Consider the following 21,213-nt stretch of genomic DNA (forward strand, 5'->3'; position numbering starts at 1 on the left):
TCCTTCGTCTTTTTTTCTTTTTTATTCACTTAAAATAAAGTTAGATTTAAGTAGTACGTTCATGTTCACAGCAGGCTACTTTCAGTTTAATCTAAACTCATTAAACAGCAGATCATCTGCAACAATGCAGCACACCAGTCAAAAAAAATGAGTGCTCAATTTGATAAAATAGTGCCATGTGTCTAATTTCTAATATTTACAGCATTAGTTATTCAATAACTCAATACAATGCATGAGAGAGTATTAACATAACTTTAGCGACCACAGCAGAACCTTGCCACTTTTTTAAATTTCTCTTATCATTACTAGACATACCCCTAGCTACTGACTGGCTGCAAGTGTGTTTTGGGACATACGCTACCTGACAAAAGTCTTGTCGTTGATCCCAGTTGTAAGAGCAACAAATAATAACTCGACTTCTAGCTGATCATGGAAAAGTGGCAGATGGTAGATTTTTTCGATGAATCGTCTGTTTAACTGCATCCCAATCATCACAAATACTGCAGAAGACCTATTGGAACCCACATGGACCCAAGATTCTCACATAAATCAATCAGTTTGGTGAAGGAAAAATCATGGTTTGGGGTTGCATTCAGGATGGGGGCGTGCGAGAAATCTGCAGTGGATGGCAACATCAACAGCCTGAGGTGTCAAGACATTTGTGCTGCCCATTACATTACAAACCACACTTCTCATACTTCAGCCTCCACATCAAAGTTCCTGAAAGCAAAGAAGGTCAAGGTGCTCCAGGACTGGCCAGCCCAGTCACCAGACATGAACATTATTGAGCATGTCTGGGGTAAGATGAAGCCAAAGAATCTTGATTAACTCTGGGAGTCCTGCAAGAACACTTTCTTTGCCATTATAGATGACTTCATTAATAAGTTATTTGAGTCATTGCAGAGATGTATGAAGTCCTCATGGGAGTCATACACAATATTAATTCTTTTTCCACTGAACCATAACTTTATAATCTATACTGTACATTATTGCTGTTAAGTGACAAGACTTTTGTCTAAGCAAAGTCACACCTTATTGTCCTAATTAAAAATCAAGGCATGATCATATATTATTTTGGTAAAATAAACGTAATCTAGAGGCCATTGCCTTTCATATAAGCTACTTCTGATATCAAATTATCAACTAGAAGTCAAGTTATTATTTGTTGTTCCTAAAACCTGGATAGTCGACAAGACTTTTGTCAGGTAGTGTAGTTTATACTTCACAAATAATGCTTGTGGTGAGAGATTCTCAAGCAAGCAGATGTGACAAAAAGTGTAGCTCCCATATTCCAAAATTTGTCCAAAAAGAGAAGAAAAACTCTTGCTGTTTATTTCTATCATGAACACACTTTCTTATCCCCATATGTACTGAAGAACTTGACACTTGCCTGTTGGCTTATTTTCTTTGGATCAGTATGTCCTTCTAGTCACAGTATAGTGAAGAGTTAAGGCTCCACAAACACTTTCATCCTATAGTCCTTCTTCCTTAGATTCTCCACTGCATTGTTCCTTGCCGTCTTGCCAATTTTATCACTCCACTGAAAAGGAAAATCTGTGGGATCCTGACTCCTGTGACACTGAAGATTATGGTCATGCAGAAGGTTCCACATGAGCCAAATCTGAGGAATGGTCAGGCTGTGCACCAAAATCAGCTCTCTGTAGAAGCAGGGGTCAAACACCTGGAGGCGTGGTGCAGCTGATGGTCTCACAATCACAAAGGTACGGAAACCCTCATGGCATGTCAGCTGAAGGCAGTATATACGGGGCTCCTTCTAGTCACAGTACAGTGAAGAATTAATGCTCCACAAACACTTTCAGCCCATAGTCCTTATTCCTTAGATTCTCCTCTGCCTTGTTCCTAGCCGTCTTGCCAATTTTATCACTCCACTGAAAGGGAAAAACTGTGGGATCCTGACTCCTGTGACACTGAAGGTTAGGGTCATGCAGAAGGTTCCACATGAGCCAAATCTGGGGGACGGTCAGGCTGTGCACCACCATCAGTTCTCTATAGAAGCAGGGGTCAAACACCTGGAGGTGTGGTGCAGCTGATGGTCTCACGATTCCGAAGGTGCGAAAACCTTCATGGCGGGTCGGCTGAAGGCCAATTCTCTGCAGGCACATGCCCAGAAAGACGTCATCAATGGGGAAGAGCTCCACCTCTCTGCAGGCGAGGTGGAGCTTCAATGCAGTGTGTCCTGACATGACAAATCCACCTCCACCCGCATAGGATGGATAGATCCCCTGGCCATATATAAACTCAGGGACAAAGTACTTACTACTGCGTCTGCGAATTGGTTTTGCATGGACAATGATGTCGCCAACAAAAAGATCCTTATCGATCTCTTGACTCTCAAGCATCTCCAGGATATTGTCAATGTTCACATACACATCGGCGTCACCCTTAAAAATAAACTTTGTTTTTGGGCAACTCACATTAATCCATTGTAAGAAATGGATTTCTTTTAGTGTCAAGTTGAAGAAGGTGTCTTCAAAGTCCCACAAGAGGATGTCTCCAAAAGTGTGGCTCTCGTATTCCATAAGTTTGTCCCATAATGGGAGCGCTGACTGATTTTGAGGCACACCAAGAAGAAAAACTCTCTTGATGTTGTTTTTCTGGAACACCCCTTCTCGTCCCCATGTACGCCTTACAACCTGGCGTTTGTCGAAGTCTGTTGCAACTGATTTTATTGCGATCAGCATGTAGGGGATGCCTTCTGGTTCAGAACACTTTGTTGGCTGATCGATTAGCATCCTAAAGTCCCGCTGGTCTTTCTTTTGAAGGTAATCAGCAAAGTCAAAAGAATGTTGTGTTGGTAGCAGACTTGCTGTTGTTGAGGCCTGGTGAAATTTAGATTTTGTTTTGCTACGTGCTTTCTGAGCTTTGACCTTTGATTGTACCTGTGGTTTAGACTTGGTCTGCACTTCAGGCTTGCAAGGTGGAATGTCCAGAGATTTTGTAGGGACTAGCTTTGTCTGCTGTCCCATTGATGCTCCACTGAGGAGGGTTCTCGAGCTGGTTGACCCATGTTCAATATGCAAAGTCCCCCATGTGGGAGTCACTCTTTGATAGGCATATAACAGCAGAAACAGGAGCAACATCAGGGTCAGAGAGCAAAGCACATCTCCCTTTATATAGACCCTTCTCATGGTGTGACAGGTTATCTTCCCATTAAAGTTTGAAGAAGTCCTGTATTCTTCCAAAAGGATTTGGATTTTTTTCTCAGAGCCATTGTCATCTCTGCTAGATACAAAAAAATGAGCAACAATAGTTAACAACAGTTATAGAATAATGGTTTAAAACTATTTAAAAATCTGTCAATTTGGTTGTATTTTCCCTTCCAAAATATAATTCATACATCAGTTAACCTGTCTTTATATAGAACTAAATTTATAGTTGAGACTTTAGACCTTTAAATCAATTTCCTATTTTATTTGAGAGGCATCACACATGCTTCTTACCACAGACATCCTCTTGGATGTCATCAAACAATAGGAGACACAGGATATTACTTGACCAAAAGTATGCTCCTTGAACAGCCAGGACTGCATACTTCTATGGAACAGGAAGAGAAAACAATTTTTAAAAGGATCAACATCTGACATCTGTGACAAACGTACAGACCAAAAAAATATTTTCTGGCATGACAGGGGGAAAACTGCAAAATGTTGCTGTTAAAAACAACGTTGTCTATAGTGTGCTTTCCATAGAAATTACATGTAAAAGTACATTAGCAATACAGTTTTCATGTCAGTTTTTAAAAAGGTCCCTATGCCAACCAAATTTAAAATGAGCACAATAACAACATAAAAAGTACTTGGGTAAAGAACACCTCATTCATTTGGTCAATAAAATTATTAGCTATAATTGTAGCAGGGATGGGCAAATATACATTGAAATGTATTTTAAAATGAAATACCAAATACCTCAGTTTTACGTGTATCAAAATAAAACACAAAATACAGCAGCCACAAATGTATCAAAATAAAATACTGCAAAATACTTTCACAAGGAAGCATGACATTTCTTCGCAAACCTTCAATCATTGATCAATCCCTTCACCATTAAACTGACTTCTCTTTCATGTTAGCATAGATTTTGTACAAATTTCATAGAGAACATCCTGTCTTAAAGATGATCTCTTTAATCACCGTAAAAACCATGTAATGCAGATAAAGAGTTGGGATATAGTACTACTGTATATCTCTTTAATGTGTTTCCATGCATTGTGTGGTCAGTGAAATTGCAACAATGTCTTACCAGTCTTATATTTAGGGTGATGCATGAAGAGGTTATTTTATTTTATTTATTTTTTGCAATTGAAGTCTTCAATACCTAATGTAAAAACATGAAAACTACTAAAATATCCAGTTGTAGTAGTTTCCATAAATCATGTTTTTTGCAATTGTACTCTTTAATGCATAACATAAAACATGATATCTCAAAAAAAAAAATGTAGTTATCTGATTTTGCAAATAAACTCAATTCTTTTCAGTTCTTTAACCAAAATAATCTCAGTTTGCCCCCTTAGTGAACACCAGTACACAATCTTTAGGTTTTATTATTCAAAACTTCCTCTGCATTTCCATCTGCAGCACTGAGACTGATTGTGCTGAAGGCTCCACATCCTGTTCTTAAGAATTAATATTTTATTCCATCTCATTTCTTAAACAAAGATGCTGATGCCAAATTGTACACTATACTGCCATTATATATTACTGGCTTTGTGTAGTATACTATTTTCAATGATTGTTGACATTTGTTGCCATTTGTCTGTTGTTATTTTTTTATGTGTGTTGCATTTCCATCCAGCTTCCAAGCATTGATCACCTTCTTAATACATTTTCTGTTCTGTTCTGATCTCAAGCCTAGGCAAATAACTGAGAAAGCATCAATCAGAGGCTACATTTTTTTGATGTCATCATTTAGACTTCTTACAAAGTATTTTACAGTATATTAAAACTACAAAAACACAAGAGACTAAATAAGCTCCATAAAATACAAATGACAAAATAATATTTTGTATTTGAAATCCATGTATACATGTAAATACATGAAATACATGTAAATACTGCCCATCCCTGATTGTAAGGCTAAGTAATGATTGTCTAATTTAACTAATCCCAGTAATCCCAAATTTGTACAGCAAAGATAAAACAGAAGTGCCCCCTAAAATTGCAAATATCTGCTTTTAAACTAAAGCATAAATACATTTCCACAGCAAACACACATTTTCTTTTTACCAGGGCCTGAGGTCGCGGTCAACAGATTACTCAGGCTTTTATGAAGCAGCATTGTGAAAAAAAACGTTGCACACAAATGACTAATGAATTTTCTCTACAACAATTCATGTTTTTGATGAGATCTGGTTTAGTTCAATTCAGAAATAAACAAGTTTATGCATTTCCATAGTTGCAAATCTGCTATTCGACTCGTTTAATAGGTTTACACATGAACAATTATTTAGCAAAAAATATTCATTCAAAACAAACGAGTAATATTCATACTTTAAGGCAAACTTGTATAACTTAAAACACCCTAAAGGTATACACAATTAAAATTTGCTTACAAATCAAAATCCAAAAAAGTTTGCAAACATTTAAGACAACTTTAAAACCATTATTTGCAAGTTACACAAGTTATGAAACGCGTGTGCGCATCTCTTTTTAAACGGCATTTATTTTGAATGACAGTTTCAGGTTTTAGAATTGTTTAGAAATACTTTCATTGGTTTTAAACGCATCTTTACATGACTTACCAAGACGAAGGCGTACCAGGAGAGGAATGACAAGACAGTACTGCAACAAGGTCCAAACATCTGCTTCCACTATTAAAGCTGCCGCATGCCACTGCACTGCTGTCTATTCACGTGCTACAAAAACATTTCCAGCTCACCTACAAGCGCTACCTTACCAAATACACACACTTCGTTCACATTAGCAATTTTTTATAGGTCTGTACTTCAGTTACAAGCGTGAGACTTTCTTTCAGAGTGCATATTTTCAAAGAACAGCTCTTTTCTTGATCACGTGACACCTCTGGATGCGGGGCGCGCCAGATGCCAGCGCAGCAACAGGGAATCGGGAGCGCGCACGAGAATTATGAATTCAGTGGACTCGTTTTTCCAAAACCGATCCACATTCTCTCTTTAAACCGGAGAAAAACAAACTAGTCTACACAGAGACAGGATGAAAAGAAATATTTTTTTAATAATTTAATTCGTCCTGACAATGTCAGTCGACTTGCACACACATTGACTTGGTACACAGAATACAGTCTCTTTGGCTATCATTTTGGCTAACACACTTAACGGTCTCTGCATGATAGACCAACCCAGTTATTCGTCTAATACAAAACTCCTTCCTGTGAGGCCTGGATTCCAAATATATTCCCTCATTTAGGCATTCCCCCATTTTCCATCAGGCTTCTCACCACTTTCCAAGCCAGTTTTGGGGATTTGATCAGGGGCTTGGTCTGATCATCCAGACTTCTGCATTTGAAGGTCGATTATGATCAGATCTTCCTCAGGAGGACGTAGTACCAGCTCTCATGATCTTGAAAAGAGCATTGATGTTGTTGTTCTTGATGGCATCCCGACAAGCTGTGATGACCTGTGATTTAGGTTTTCCCACTGAAAAAACAGGATTTGAAATTAATTAACTATAGTTGTAATAACACAATGAAACTCTATCAAATGAAGTGATTTAAGCAATTCATAGTTTGTTGTCATGTGGACCCCCCATGGGAGGCAGCTGAATGAGATAAAAAAGTTTTCGTTCATATAATAATTAATCACCTGTTTCTAAATGGACTGTCTCTAAAAGTGAGGGGGCCTTAAAACATCTATAATTGTAAAAAATAAAGCTGACAATTTCGCCTATTGTGGGTTATTTTTAGTCCATAACTCCCGTAATTAACGAGGGACACTGTATACCAGGGGTGGGCAAACTCGGTCCTGGAGGGCCGGTGTCCTGCCCAGTTTAGCTCCAGCTCTGATCAAACACACCTGCTTATAGATAATTAGTGATCTTGGAGACACTGATTAGCATGTTCAGGTGAGTTTGATTAAAGTTGAAGCTAAACTATGCAGGACACCGGCCCTCCAGGACCGAGTTTGCCCACCCCTGCTATATACTGAATTTGGTGCCTCAATATCACTGCTGCATTTCCATCACCATTCAAACTGTGCAAAATGAAACTGAATTGAATACATCTCTAATAGAAACAAGTTGCAAAAACTCCCATATATAAAGTTTTTACTTTAAAGTTTTTAAAACCACATGAGGTGGTTTTTCAATTAATTCAAACAATAAACAAAAGGGAAAACACTATTTCGTAGAACAGATCTAAACATGAATATCTTCAAAGACTTTGTCAATAATTGACAGTATTTTTAGAAACTGTCTTCATCATAATGAGGCAAGTGCTACAAGAGGCCCTACTGCATTTCAGAACAGTTTGATCTGTTCATTGAGAATTTCTGAAACCAGAATACCAATTATTAGGATTTAATAAATACTATTAAATCTCAAATACGCATCAGAAGTTGTTGTTCTTAAGTATAAGGAGTTTTCCGTGCTATTCATGCTTGATGACAACTCCTACAACTCCTTTAAATACATGGGTGTGATATCCGTCAAACTACCAAAATCATCGTGATATTTTTTAATGTTCATAACAGGTGTTACAAATGTGTCTCCATGCAGCTAACCTTAGTTTATGTGTGTGTGAGATGGATAAATTCCTACACTGGATAAAATGTATTAACAAAAAGTCAAGACAACAAATATTCTTGTTGCTTTAACTTATCTTAAAATGTTAATCAGGTTTCAACAAAAACTTTTTAAGTTATACAAAGTTTAACTTAATATTTTTGTCAGTTTCATTTGGGATGACTAGAAAAGTTAATTTGATTCAACTAAAAATTGTAAGGAAGCAAGATTTTTTACAGTGTAGTATTGTTTTGATTAAACTACACCTTATAAGCTCTCTCATCTGATAAAAATATGATCATGTGTATGCCAGAATGCATAAACCCAGCATTGTTTTGGATGTCTGGGAAGATGCTTTGTTTAACCCTCCAAGTTGCAATACCTGTACAATGTGATGTAACATAAACACTATACTCATTGACTACTCATTGACATGTTCTTAAGAGTCCTCGTAGAACAATTCACCCACCTCTCAACCTCCCTGCCCTTTGAATGGCCTGGTTAACTGATTTTAGCCGGGCGAGGAGGGCGTTGTGGTTATTAGACCTGATTTTATATTCATTAACCAAGTCTCGGTTGAGGTCATACAGTTCAATGTAGCGTTTCTTCATGTTTCTCCTAGAAAACAAAATATCCTTTATGTGAGTGGGTACATGCGTTTACAACTGATGGATCAAAATGATAAATGCTCACCAATCGCCCATGAGTCTGGCATCTTCTGCCTGCACCAGCATATTTCGTATGTAGTTGGAATGATCTGCCATTGCTGCTGTGAGCTTTTGATGCACTGAGTGAAACTCATCCACCTAACATGAACATGAAAAGATCAGTACAGGTGAGATCAGAAATAATAAAACACATTTAAAGTGATCCTGCTATTCCTAACCTCAGTGAGAGTGGCTCTCAGCTCTTTGAAGTAGGCAGGAAAGTCAGATTCAGCTTGTAAGTCCTCGATGGCCAAAAAAGAGGCAAGAGACTGGACTAGATCTCCAGCCAGATCAATGTCGTCTGTTCTCAGTGTAATCTGATCAGGCAGAATTAGGATTTTTGAATCATTAAGGCAGAGAGTAGATCACAAATACACACAAGCACACATGATAAATGTACCTCTCCACTAGGCTGCAAGCTGATTCTCAGCAGACCTCCTCCTCGCAGTGCACTGAAGGTGACGTCTGGACTGTCAATGCCCTCGGGCAGCAGGAAGTTCTGGTTAAGCCACATGACCACCTGCAGACATGCAGACATGGACTAATTTGTTGGTACCCTTTTATGTAACAAAGAAAAACTACTAATATGGGATTCATTCATTCATTTTCTTTTCGGCTTAGTCCCTTTTTTAATCAGGGGTCACCACAGCGGAATGAACCACCAACTTATCCAGCATATGTTTTACACAGCGGATGCCCTTCCAGCTGCAACCCATCACTGGGAAACACCCATACACTTTCATTCACACACACACACACACACACTACGGACAGTTTAGCTTACCCAATTCACCTATAGTGCATGTCTTTAGACTTGTGGAGGAAACTCAAGCGAACACGGGGAGAACAAGCAAATTCCACACACAAATGCCAACTGACCCAGCCGAGGCTTGAACCAGCGCTACCCAATGTGCCACCGTGCCACCCTGATATGTGCTATTTTATCTTATTGTTTGTATACTTATTTAGTGTATAATTATGTTTTCCTGATCATTCCTTGTTTTGGTGAATTGTATCGGTGCATGATTTTTATGGCATGTTATGTATATCTATATGTATCCATATTATTTATATTGTATTTACAGTGTTATTTTCTGTCTGACCTTAATATTATCCTAATAAAGCAAAAAAATAAAAAGAAATAAAAACTACAGTCATCACTCAAACAACTTGAAACTGAAAAAAGTAATGATTAATCAAAAATGACTGAAAACAAACTAATGAAAATCAGATAATGCTTTCGATTTGTGGTTCAACAGAAGTATTAAAAAGGCTATATAATGAAATGCCTGGACAGAATTCAAGGGTATACCAACAATTTTGTCCACGTCTTTGTCCCTGTAGATCAGGGGTGTCAAACTCAGCTCCTGGAGGGCCTCAGCCCTGCACAGTTTAGTTCCAATCCAGCTTCAATACACTTACCTGGAGGTTTAAAACAAGCCTGAAGGACTCAGTTTGATCAGGTGTGTTTAATTAGAGTTGGAACTAAATTGTGCAGAGCTGTAGCCCTCCAGGAACTAAGTTTGACACCTGTGCTGAAAATGCATAAATTATATTTCGTTAACACTATAATATACAGCTATGAAATTAATGACTTGAATTTTGGGTTGCTCTGGATGTGCTGGATTTACTTGAGAGTCTTTGCTACCGCAGTTTACAGTTCTTCGGAATGGACAATTGCCCATTTCATTTTTGATTCTACAAGCTACTTTTGATAAGTAAAGCAAAGATAAGGTAAATTCTATTGATCAAGAACATGAAAAGATTGAGGACGCCGTACTAAGGTGGGTCAGTTTTCTGCTGACAATAAAGGAAGAAATGGTCCAGATGAAACTTCTAACCAACTTTTATAATAGAAAGCCTGAGAGCGTTATCTTCAGAAGAAGATATTCTTTGCCAGCTAGGAGCTATGGCCTTGGAGGACAATTATTCCTTGAAAGACGTTACAAAAGATGGTCCTAAACAAATCTCTAACTAAGAAATATAGTAAAGAGAAGATTCTGGATTCTTTATTTAATTAGGGTATTAAATGAAGGCATCCAGCACACATGCACCCACAATATCCAGTGTTATGTTACAACAATACTGCAATTGCATTATTATTATGTACATAATGCATAATTATTGATCCTATTACTACTGTATCATCAAATATGTCAAATAAAGAACTCGACAGAGCCTCTAGGTCTGTATCTACCCCAGTGATAAGCCTAATGGTATGGACAGACTGCAAATAATCAATTATTTTGTAAAGTTTGTTCTAAAATCAGATTCCAAAACAACAAACCAAACCTTTAGAATAAAAAAATAAACAGAGAAACAAGTATGGCTTGGTTTTTGAAGAAATGAAAATGAAAGTTTGAAGTAAAAATTTTATTTGTTTAATTTGGATGGTTTTTAATATTTGTTTTCATTTTATTTATGCACAAACCTGCTCAAAATAACAAATGTTTTCATCTAGTGACTGAAAATATTGCTTTCTTAACTCTTCTAAAGTTATTAGTATTGTGTTGTACAAAAAATAATATATACAGTTGAAGTCAGAATTATTAAACCCCTTGAATTATTAGTCCCTCTGTTTGTTTTTTCCCCAATTTCTGTTTAACAGAGAGAAGATTTTTTCAACAAATTTCTAAACATAATAGTTTTAATAACTCATTTCTAATAACTGATTTAATTTATCTTTGCCATGATGCAGTAAATAATATTTGACTAGATATTTTTCAAAACACTTCTATAAAGCTTAAAGTGACATTTAAAGGCTTAACTAGGTTAATTAGATTAACTAGGCAGGATAGGGTAATTAGGCAAGTCATTGTATAACGATGGTTTGTTCTGTAGACTATTGAAAAAATATATAGCTTAAAGGGGTAATCATTTTGACCTTAAAATGTTTTTTAAAAAATTAAGAAATTGCTTTTATTCTAGCCGAAATAAAACAAATGAGACTTTCTCCGAAAGAAAAAATATTATCAGACATACTGTGAAAATTTCCTTGCTCTGTTAAACATCATTTGGGAAATATTTAAAGGGGGGTGAAATTCAAAGGGGGGCTAATAATTCTGACTTCAACTGTACATCATGGCATCTTTTTGTTTTTATTTTATGCTCTAAATGTCATTAGAAGTTTGCAGAACAAGACAAAAATGATGTTTTAATCAAACATACAACTTTAGACTGCAAAAATTCAAAAGAAACTAAGAATTAAATTTTCCCATAGCTGTGTAACACATGATGGCACAATTCCCATTATTAGTGTGAGTGTGAGAGTGTGTCCTTTTACCCTTTGAGGTCTGTCATTAATGCTGAATGTGACTTTTCCTGTGGGTTCTGGGGCTGAGGGATCAACATTAAGGTCATACATAGAGAAGCGAGGAAGCTGACGTGTGATCTCAAAAACGTGGAACTGTGTACTGTGGTAAATGTGGAAGAAAAGAGAAAAATGCTCCATCATGACAATTCTTTTAAATTCTGCCACTATATATTTTTTTCTTGATATCTTAATCTCAAATAAGTATCCATTTTCAAGCATTGTTGGAAATTACACAAATCTTCAACATGTAATTAATTTAATGAAGTCTGTGATGTACCTTGTCTTCCCTCCCACAAAGGCTTTGATATGAAGGTCCACTGGAATGTCTTTTGGAGGAATAATGGGGACTCGGACACAGCCGGAGAGATTCTGAGCACTAGGGTGAACCACATGACTCTCACCTTCAAAAATCCCTTCAGCAAATATCAGCACGGCTCTAATGATGGTTTCTGGATGATTAAAGCACAAAGTGGATAATAATATATTACCATCATGTCAATGAAAGCTGCACATGCCATGAAATAAATAATTGACATTGTGGTCTAAACAATGTCGTACCAATTGTTTTCTCATTTTAGTTCAATTGTGAGCCTATTGTATTCTTCTCAGTTTAGGTAAATCATGAAAATATATATTTTTTTTTTTCAAATTTGGCTAGATTATATCAATATTGTTTTTAACTTAATCTCTCCTTTTAGTTAAATTAAGCTTTGTTTTGAGGGTACTGTATATACAGTAATCAGAGAGTGAAATTCAATACCTTCTAGGACCTATTTGAAGACTCTTACCATACATTTTAAGACCTCATCACCACTTTAGGTTTTAACTGGTAAAATTGGCAACATTTTAACTTGCAGTATATTTACTAAATACTGATTGTGTAAGAAACTGATCCTAAACTAAAACAATATTAATATACTGAATAAAAATGCTAATCCAGCAGGTAGCACATACTGTAGAACAGCAGGAATAACTGTGTTGGCTTGTTATCTGCAGTTAACAAAGCAGATATGTCAAATCTAGCAGGACTGTCAATTTCAAGGAAAACTTAAGCTTACAACTATACCTTGTATACAAAATATAATACCTGTTAATTATGTTGTTAAAAGTATTGACATTGGTACCAAACTCAATACGTTTGACAACACTACCTAGTAACATACAGTAGCTTTTAAGACTTTTTAATACTTTTTAAGGGCCTTAAATTTCTCTAAATTAAAATTTAACAAAACAAGTGGATTATTTCACCAACAATGGAGAGGAAAGATGCTTTAACTGTACCATTTGGAGTGGAGATGTTGAGCTCTATGTGTGCTTTCTGGCTCTCTGAGGCTCTTCTTACAGACAGGGCTGTCTGAAGCTGCGTGTTGGCTGGAATTACACCCATCTTAGATTCTCCCTCCGAAAGCCCAGGAAGAGCCTATGTCAAACAAATACCACTCGCTACAAATGCATATGCAACATTAATATACATCACTAAAATACATCACTAAAATGTCTGACCTTGGCATTTTCCTCATAGTTTCGTAACTCCAACATCAAGTTCTGTTTCCGTTGACTCAGCTCTCTGATCAGATCTTGTTCTACGCTTGCATCCATTAGGTTTCCCTTCATCTCCTTACTGGCAGGCAAGTAGCCACGTACTGTAGAATGGCACATATATTTGAGCCAATTCACAAAAGGTAACAGTCAAGCATTTATAATAAAGGTTTGTTGTCGTACCTTCTCCCTCCACAGACGTGCATATGAGCTGGATCTGTCCATCCATCCGATAATCTCCCTCAACAACCCCAGCCACAGAGGAGGAGAAGTTATCCTTGAAGATCACCTCGCCAGTGCGATCACTACGAGCGTCAATCTAGTATGGAATCACAGAGCGTCATCTGATTTTACCAATAAAGTAAAGACAATGCAAGGAAAATGCGTCTATAAGACTTACCTTTCCATTGGACCATCCAGTTATGAGCTCAACAACACCATCGGCATTAAGATCAAAAGCGTGGATACTCATAGCATGATTTTTAGACTGTGTGAAACAAAAAAAGAAACTTAATCCATTTTAAAGCTCAATTTCTTTTAGACATTCAGCTTTAATATTAAATCAGGGTTCCCACTTTAAGCCAAATGTCCACTTCTCTGACTTTCACTGACTAAAAAGTTGAATTTTCATGACCTGATTAGACAAAAAGATTAATATATATCTATAATTGTGTGTTGTCATGTCATATCTATTTAAGATACTAGTGCTAAAACCCAAAGCAAAGCTGGATTGGAAGTTAGATTGAATTGCCTCATTTATTCTAAGGAGCTAGATTATATTATAACAGCAATACAACATTGATTGATACATTAAATAAGGATTCTTTTACACCAATCTAATCTTTAAATACATGACCGAATGCCAGTTGCGGAGGCAATAAAATGTCAAACTTAAAAGTAATTAGCTCCCAGTATTTAGATCCATATTTTCATTTGTCAGTGACCATTTATACCACTAAATATAGGCTAAACTTAAATTAAAAATATGATTATTATTATATTAAATCTATTAAAAAATATGTAATAGAACATTTTAATAAACTGAAGTTCAAGTTTAAATTAATAACAAAATTCCTCACATTCCATGACCTGGACAAAAAAAAAATTATAATAATTCCCTGACTTTCAATGTCTGGAATAGAAATTCCGTAATATTGCAGAAATTTCATGAATCGTGAGAACCCTGTTGAATGGCTAACAATGCACCACCTTTATCCTCCAGTAGCGGGCAGTGCGGTCATACACTCCCACTGTTCCATTGGCCAGAGCATAACCAAACCTGCTGCCATGCATGTGACAAAGCGAAGTGACTGTCTAAAAGGAACAGAAAACGAAAACTTGAAGTATTTTCCCACAGAATTGCCAACCAACATGATTTCAGACATTTCTCCATTTCTCATAGCTTACCATGATAAAATAAAACACCGGTTACTTTACTTAACTAAAACTAACAAACAATCCATAAATTATTTTGTTCTTCGAAATCAAGTTAATGATACCTGTGGGAAAACATTTATAAAAAAGAATTCAGCTGGATGTGAAGTGAATATTTCTCTTTCTTATTTAGTTTAGCTTAAAACTAAAATAACTAAATCTAAAATTAATATTACAACATATATTATAATTAATTAAAAATTACAACAATTGTTTAAAACAAAACAGAAAATGTACAAATAAAAACAAATTTAATATATTCATAAAAACTACAATATAGTTACTAAATTCTAACAATAAAAACACAGATTCCTACCTCATTTTCTGCCATCTCAGTCACTAGTTCATCCTCTTTGAACACCCTGATGTCAAAATCCTCTGAACCAACAAGAAGCTGGAAAGAACATGGGAAATTATAATATTTTAAAAACTGTGAACGTTATTATGAAATAAAAACAAAAAGCATAATGCCTCACCTCATTCTTGCCATCTGCAGTGAAGTCACAAAGCACAAGTGACCGAACATTATCTCCAGTGACCTTTAAAAAGCATAAATATTTACCTAGAATATATTGTTAGTTCCCAAATATAAAATTTAATACAGCCATAAAAATGATCTTACTGTCCAGAACAGGTCATTTCCCTCATAGTCAAAGCCTTGCAGTGCACAGTTTCCTCCAATGATGGCCAGGGGCGACTGAATATCTCCTAGTTTTCCCAAAACAATGGCATTGGCTCCATCGGTCACCTGTTATGCAATAAAAATGCAACAAACATTTCTAGCTTATTTGGTTAAGAGACAAATCAAATGTACTATATTTTCAGAAAATATAAAATCGGTCATGTTTTTCTAAGCTTAATTTTTTCACACAATGGTAGTTTGAGTTAACTTGAAATATAATAATTGGGTTATAATAGTTAGAGTTAGAGTTGTTGTCTTGTTTCTAGTTCAAATATCTTAAAATTATTGAACCAAGAAGCATTTTCTAGGCAAATAAATGTGTATGCCTTGTTTTCAGAAACAAAATCGGTGAGTTTCTTATTAAAACAAGAAAAATAATCTAAAAAATGTTTTTACTCAACCTACTGGCAGATTATTTAGTATTTTTTATGACTTTTAGTCTTTTCTTTTTTCCTTTTCTATAAAATGCTTCATGATTTAAGAATTTTTAGATATTTGGACTAGAAACAAACCAAAACCTCTAAGAAAGAAAAGCATTTTCCACTGTAAGAATAGTCATTTGTAATAAAAAGCTTATTAGTATTTTTTATTTCAACAATACAATTTGACTGTCCATGGTGAAGCATATTTTCTGCAAAATAAGGTTAAATGTCTGATATCGACAACTTGAGTAGCTAAGCCACTCTAAATTAGAGATTTTATAAACAATCACGTCTCAGCTTTATTAATCTGAATCATGTTATACCTCCTTGTAGAAGACGTCGGTGTTGTCATGAACGTCATAGGCCAACAGGTTGGTTTGAGAGCCTACAAGCAGCGTGTCCCCTGTACTGTTTGGTCCTAAAGTGCCAGCAGTTAGACAGCTGACTGACTGGTTGATATTGAGCAGTGAGATGTCCGAGTCCTGGGTGCTTTGACTCAACCGGTGGGCTGTTGGTCTCTGGGCTCGAGTGTGAGGGTTGTGGATAAACACCTGGATAGGTTTAAAAATTAAAACTGGATTGTAATGTTTTGGAAAAAATGCAAATGAAATCCTAGAAAATTATATGCTAAGTTCAGTTAACTTATTGCATATTAAACATCACTGACATTGTAACTTTAATAGAAAATGAACACACTCAAGAGCACCAAAAGAAGCTGCTTGTTGAAATCTAAAAAAAGATATATAGCTAAAACTTGTATGAAGTCTATTGTAATCAAATAAAACAAGCAGGGACACTTCTCTGCTCTCTGTATGAATATCCTTAAACAAAATCTGGTCTATTTACATTAGCTGTATTTGGATTGGGATACATACTATGTAATTCTTTTACTTTACCTTCCCTGCTTGTGTGGCTGCAGTGAGGCATGGGTGTATTCCATCATACTTTCCAATAGCAACCATTCGAGGATTTATTTTATGGTTCAGTTTAAGTGTGAAGATGGGCACTAACATTGTGGCTCAGCTAGAAGTGCAAGATCAGATCTGCTCCTGTGAAACACAATAAACAGATAGGGGAAGTAAGCTTAGCATATACTAGAAAATCTCAATAATCTCCTACATGGATCAGACATCTGAAATAAAATAAGATAGGATAAAATAAATCAAGTACAATAACTATTAACACGTTACATGCAGAATTATTTACATATTTGTATTTTTTAGTATGTTTAAATATATAAAAATATATATTTTAATATTCAAAAACATTTTTAAAAATGTAAATAATTCTGCATGTAACTTGCTAATTACAATGAAACAGATGAAACGGGGATTTACAACAAAACAATGAAACAGCTGAATTAGTTATTTGATCTTATTAGTTTACATATTGTGTATCAAAATTTCACATCCCATATTGTAGTCATTTTAGATAGATGTAGGTCCATATGAAAGGGCTTGCAAGCTATCTATTTAAGGATCATCTGCTGCTTAGCACTGTACATGGGACATTCTACCAGAAATGTATATTTTCACTTATAAAATATGTGACAGGGCCTGACCTTTAAGTTTGTCGTCCTAAAAAAAAATCATACAAAAACAAGCATAAAAATCATACAATTCATTGATAGAACGCATCCTTGATCACTTTCAGCTTCTCCTCCATCAAATGATGTCACTTCCTCTGAGTCATAGCCTTAAAGATGTATTGCATGCATTTTTTATGTTAAATTTGAAATGCAAATGAGACAGGACTGACCGAAACATGGAGACAATTGTAAATTTATTTATATTATATTATTTATTTGTAGAATTAATTTATAATTTCATATTTGAACTTAAACTTGCTATTTCTGAAGTTTTTTTTCTATATGTTTTTTGCATAACAAAACTATTCTAGCTGTAGGTTCAATTGGGCTTAGGACAAGAATAATGACAGGGTTTGTACATTTGTAAAGTGTTTTAATAAAGAAAAAAATCTGAAAAACAAATGAATGACATATTTCTTTACAGAAATCAACCATCAGTCTATTTTAGAAATGTTTAGGATGAAATACTTTTTATTCCCTGTATTTATGTTTTTATTTCAAGGACAGATAATGTAAGTTTCTGGAAGAATGTCCCACATATTATTAATATTGTTACACCTAATATCTCAGTCAAATAAACAATAAAAAATTAAAAGAAATTAAGTGTGAAAGAAAATAAATGACCTGAAAGGACTATTCTGGTAAAGGTGGAATGATTCACAACACGACACATCAATCCAAGCTGACTTTATCGAAGCTTTAGCATTGCTGTCAGTAGTGCATCTTACTACCCTTCTCTAGGGTAATAGAATAAACAGCTTACTGTGCTTTTCGCCCGATGGGGATTCTGTTGCCTAGCAACAGTGGGCAGCTTGTCGCGGCATTAGCGAGTCACTTTTGCTAGCATGCTATTCCGCTAATCCTTTCAGTTTACACGTCTGCTCATTTTTGTACAAAATGTACTATTTCAGTTTGTTGATACGAACTAAAACTAAACCAAACCAAAAAAAACATAACTGTACCATGATTTATAGATCAAAAGCGAAGTTAGCCGAATGCTACAGAAACTCTCTGTGCGCTGGCTAATGGAGCTAACTCTGCGTAACTACACATTTTCCGTGCACAACCACTTTATAGTGTGCATACGAGATGTGTGCATATAGTATTCCCGATACTGCAATGAGCTATAATAAATGGAAAAGTGCCTTACCGCTGCCGCCAGCTTGTCTTCTACTAGGTGCAGATTCGCCCTGTTACCTAGCAGGACAGACTGATGCCCATAACTTGGAGTGGATTTTTTTTTCCTGATGTCTAGTGAGCACGCGCGGTGATCTTGAAAATCAGAACGGCCATAAGTATCAAGAATTGACTGCTTGAATTGTGTTTGTAATGATGTTGGAGAAGCATTTAAATTGTGGACAACTTTGTGTAACAAATTATTTGGATTCTTTAGACATATACTGATAATAACAATAAAAATGGTATTATTGATTTAATTCTCAATCCCATTAGAACTCTACATCTTTTACTTTTTTTTCTTTTTAATGCAACCACATTTCATTCATTCATTTTCCTTCGGCTTACACTCTTTATTTATCAGGGGTCGCCACAGCGGAATGAACCGGCAACTTCTCAAGCATGTTTTACACAAATAGCACATCAGTTGGAATGTGAGTGGATACATAATTGATGTTCCTGAAGTTAATTTATTGGAAAGAAACACTCTTTTACTAAATTTAATAACTAATGAAATGTTTGACTAGTACCTAATAACTAATAAAATCTGTAATCATTGGCTTGTGAATCTATTCAATTGAATTTAGGTGTGAATGCATAGTTCACGTCATGATAGCTGTTTTACAGACATTTTGAAGGAGTTTCTCATAATGCAAAGCAAGAAGAGACATGAGATGAAGAATAATTATAAAATTATTATTAAAAATGTTAAAAGTTCATGAATCTTTCTTTTTGTAGAATCTGATATCTTTCATTCACTTTGTGAGAGTGAATTAAAACAGCATGTAAACCCCAATCTTTGGTGAAACTCTAAGTGTGAATGCTTCACTTGAATCATGATAGCTGACATTTGAAACAGACATTTGAGTGGTTTATTATAGAAAACAACAAAAGGCACAAGACAAAGAGCTAAAAATTATTATTAAATATACATCATAATCCCTCTAAATGACAGATTTAGGTTTACCTTAGCTAATTTTACATGATTTATGCTAATTCTACTTATTTAGTTTTGCATGAAACAGCTGTTAACAATGGTTATTTAGCCAGTTACATTTTTCAAAGCTTCCTCAACACTGATTAGTCTGAGCAAGTAAAATTACAGATTGTCTTTATTCATTATTTATCATTCATGTGAACATTTTGATTCCTAAAAGTTATCTACCTCCCTAAGAAGACACTGCACACATTACATCAGTTTGTTTTCAATTGAACGGCTAATGGAAAATTACTCCCGGTTCAACAGCAGGAAATTCAGTTTACTTCAAATCAGTCTGTAAGTGTGAAATAGGATGGCTTGTGAATCCATGTTTTAAGCGAACGTGTGAATGCATGGTTCACTTCAGTCATAGCTGTTTTACAGACATTTTGAAGGAGTTTCTCATAACACAAAGCAACAAGAGACACAAGATGAAGAATAAATTAAATTATTATTAAATATCGAAAAAGCTCATGAATTTTTCTTTTTGTAGAATCCACCTTTCATTAAATTATTTGAGTGTGAATTAAAACAGCATGTAAACCCCAATCTTTAGTGAATTTCTTGGTGTGAATGCTTCACTTGAATCATGATAGCTGTTTAACAAACATTTGAGTGGTTTATTATGGAAAACAACCAAAGGCACAAGATGAAGAACTAAAAAGTATTATTAAATATACATCCTAATCCCTCTAAATGAAAGATTTAGGTTTACCTTAGCTAATTTTACATGATTTATGCTAATTCTACTTATTTAGTTTTACATGAAACAATTATAAACAATGGTTATTTAGCCAGTTACATTTCTCAAAGCTTCATCAACACTGATTAGCAAGTAAAATGACAGATTATTTATTGTTTATCATAATTAAACATTTTAATTCTTAAAAGTTGTCTACCCCCCAAAAAAAATCCAGAGAGACACTGCACACGTTACATTAGTTTGGTTTCAATTGAATGGCTAATGGAAAATTACTCCCGGTCAACGGCAGAAATCGGGTGCAAAATCAGTTTACTGTTTACTGTGGGCCTAAACCGCATCTTCGCCGAGTGCAGACAGGGGGAGCACGTGCTGTCACACACGGTCACGTCACAGTTTCATGTCAGTGCCGTGTGCAAATAAAGAATGACAACTGTCTGCAACCGCTTACATATGAGATGATGAAGGTGAAAATTAAGGAAAATTAAGTTTCTCCGTGGGCATATTTTTAGTTTTTATGCCTTCGATAGGCTTGTGGTTGGATTAAAGGCAACTTATTGTGCTCAAATACGTGTTTTAATGTTTGCTTTTCCCTATTTCAACAGATAAAAAAGAAAGGAAGAAAATGAGATACATTTTGCAACCAGTAATAGCCTATGTTTTTTTTTGTAAAAAAACGAATTGAAGGTAACAAAGTGTGTCGATCAAACTCCGAAAACGAAAGAAAAACAACAAACAAAAGCGTCAAATTATATAATCACATAAACAAACAGCAATCAATATTCAACAAGTGGAGTGGAAATGGTAGTTATGTAATCTTATAAACAACACGTTTTTTTAAACAACACGTTGGGTGGGAACGGTGATTGCTGATTGTTTGCACCAGTGTCATTATCGAGTCACCGTGTGCAGGCGGGCTTTTGCACTCGGTCTGCGCTCTGTCAGAACTGTATAAAAGCAG

At 35.5% G+C, this 21,213-nt stretch overlaps 2 protein-coding genes across 2 annotated transcripts; both read right to left on the reverse strand.

Annotated features, from left to right (window-relative positions):
• Window positions 1-3: 3 nt before the first annotated feature.
• On the reverse strand, window positions 4-6,092 carry b3gnt9 (UDP-GlcNAc:betaGal beta-1,3-N-acetylglucosaminyltransferase 9). Its single transcript, XM_056478681.1, has 3 exons — window positions 5,759-6,092; window positions 3,462-3,555; window positions 4-3,243 (listed from the first exon to the last, which is right to left on the reverse strand). Exon 3 carries the CDS (start codon window positions 3,147-3,149, stop codon window positions 1,797-1,799), a length of 1,353 nt encoding a protein of 450 aa, XP_056334656.1. The 5' UTR covers window positions 3,150-3,243; window positions 3,462-3,555; window positions 5,759-6,092; the 3' UTR covers window positions 4-1,796.
• Window positions 6,093-6,189: 97 nt separating this feature from the next.
• Window positions 6,190-18,636, reverse strand: bbs2 (Bardet-Biedl syndrome 2). Its single transcript, XM_056478684.1, has 18 exons — window positions 18,548-18,636; window positions 16,706-16,858; window positions 16,133-16,360; window positions 15,328-15,453; window positions 15,182-15,244; window positions 15,022-15,099; window positions 14,481-14,585; window positions 13,672-13,758; window positions 13,455-13,590; window positions 13,236-13,375; window positions 13,014-13,152; window positions 12,010-12,181; window positions 11,703-11,832; window positions 8,820-8,939; window positions 8,599-8,736; window positions 8,406-8,518; window positions 8,182-8,330; window positions 6,190-6,631 (listed from the first exon to the last, which is right to left on the reverse strand). Exons 2-18 carry the CDS (start codon window positions 16,820-16,822, stop codon window positions 6,525-6,527), a joined length of 2,148 nt encoding a protein of 715 aa, XP_056334659.1. The 5' UTR covers window positions 16,823-16,858; window positions 18,548-18,636; the 3' UTR covers window positions 6,190-6,524.
• Between the last annotated feature and the right edge of the window lie 2,577 nt (window positions 18,637-21,213).

The sequence above is a fragment of the Danio aesculapii genome, chromosome 18 (genome assembly GCF_903798145.1).
Source record: "Danio aesculapii chromosome 18, fDanAes4.1, whole genome shotgun sequence".
NCBI classification, from domain to species: Eukaryota; Metazoa; Chordata; class Actinopteri; order Cypriniformes; family Danionidae; genus Danio; species Danio aesculapii.

Coding starts and splice junctions, on each gene's coding strand:
- b3gnt9 (XM_056478681.1), bottom strand. CDS start 3,149: ATGAGAAGGGTCTATATAAAGGGAGATGTGCTTTGCTCTCTGACCCTG.
- bbs2 (XM_056478684.1), bottom strand. CDS start 16,822: ATGTTAGTGCCCATCTTCACACTTAAACTGAACCATAAAATAAATCCT. Junction 8,940..11,702: donor TTAATGACAGACCTCAAAGG/GTAAAAGGACAC, acceptor GCATGTCTGCAG/GTGGTCATGTGGCTTAACCA. Junction 8,331..8,405: donor GCCAGACTCATGGGCGATTG/GTGAGCATTTAT, acceptor TTTGTTTTCTAG/GAGAAACATGAAGAAACGCT.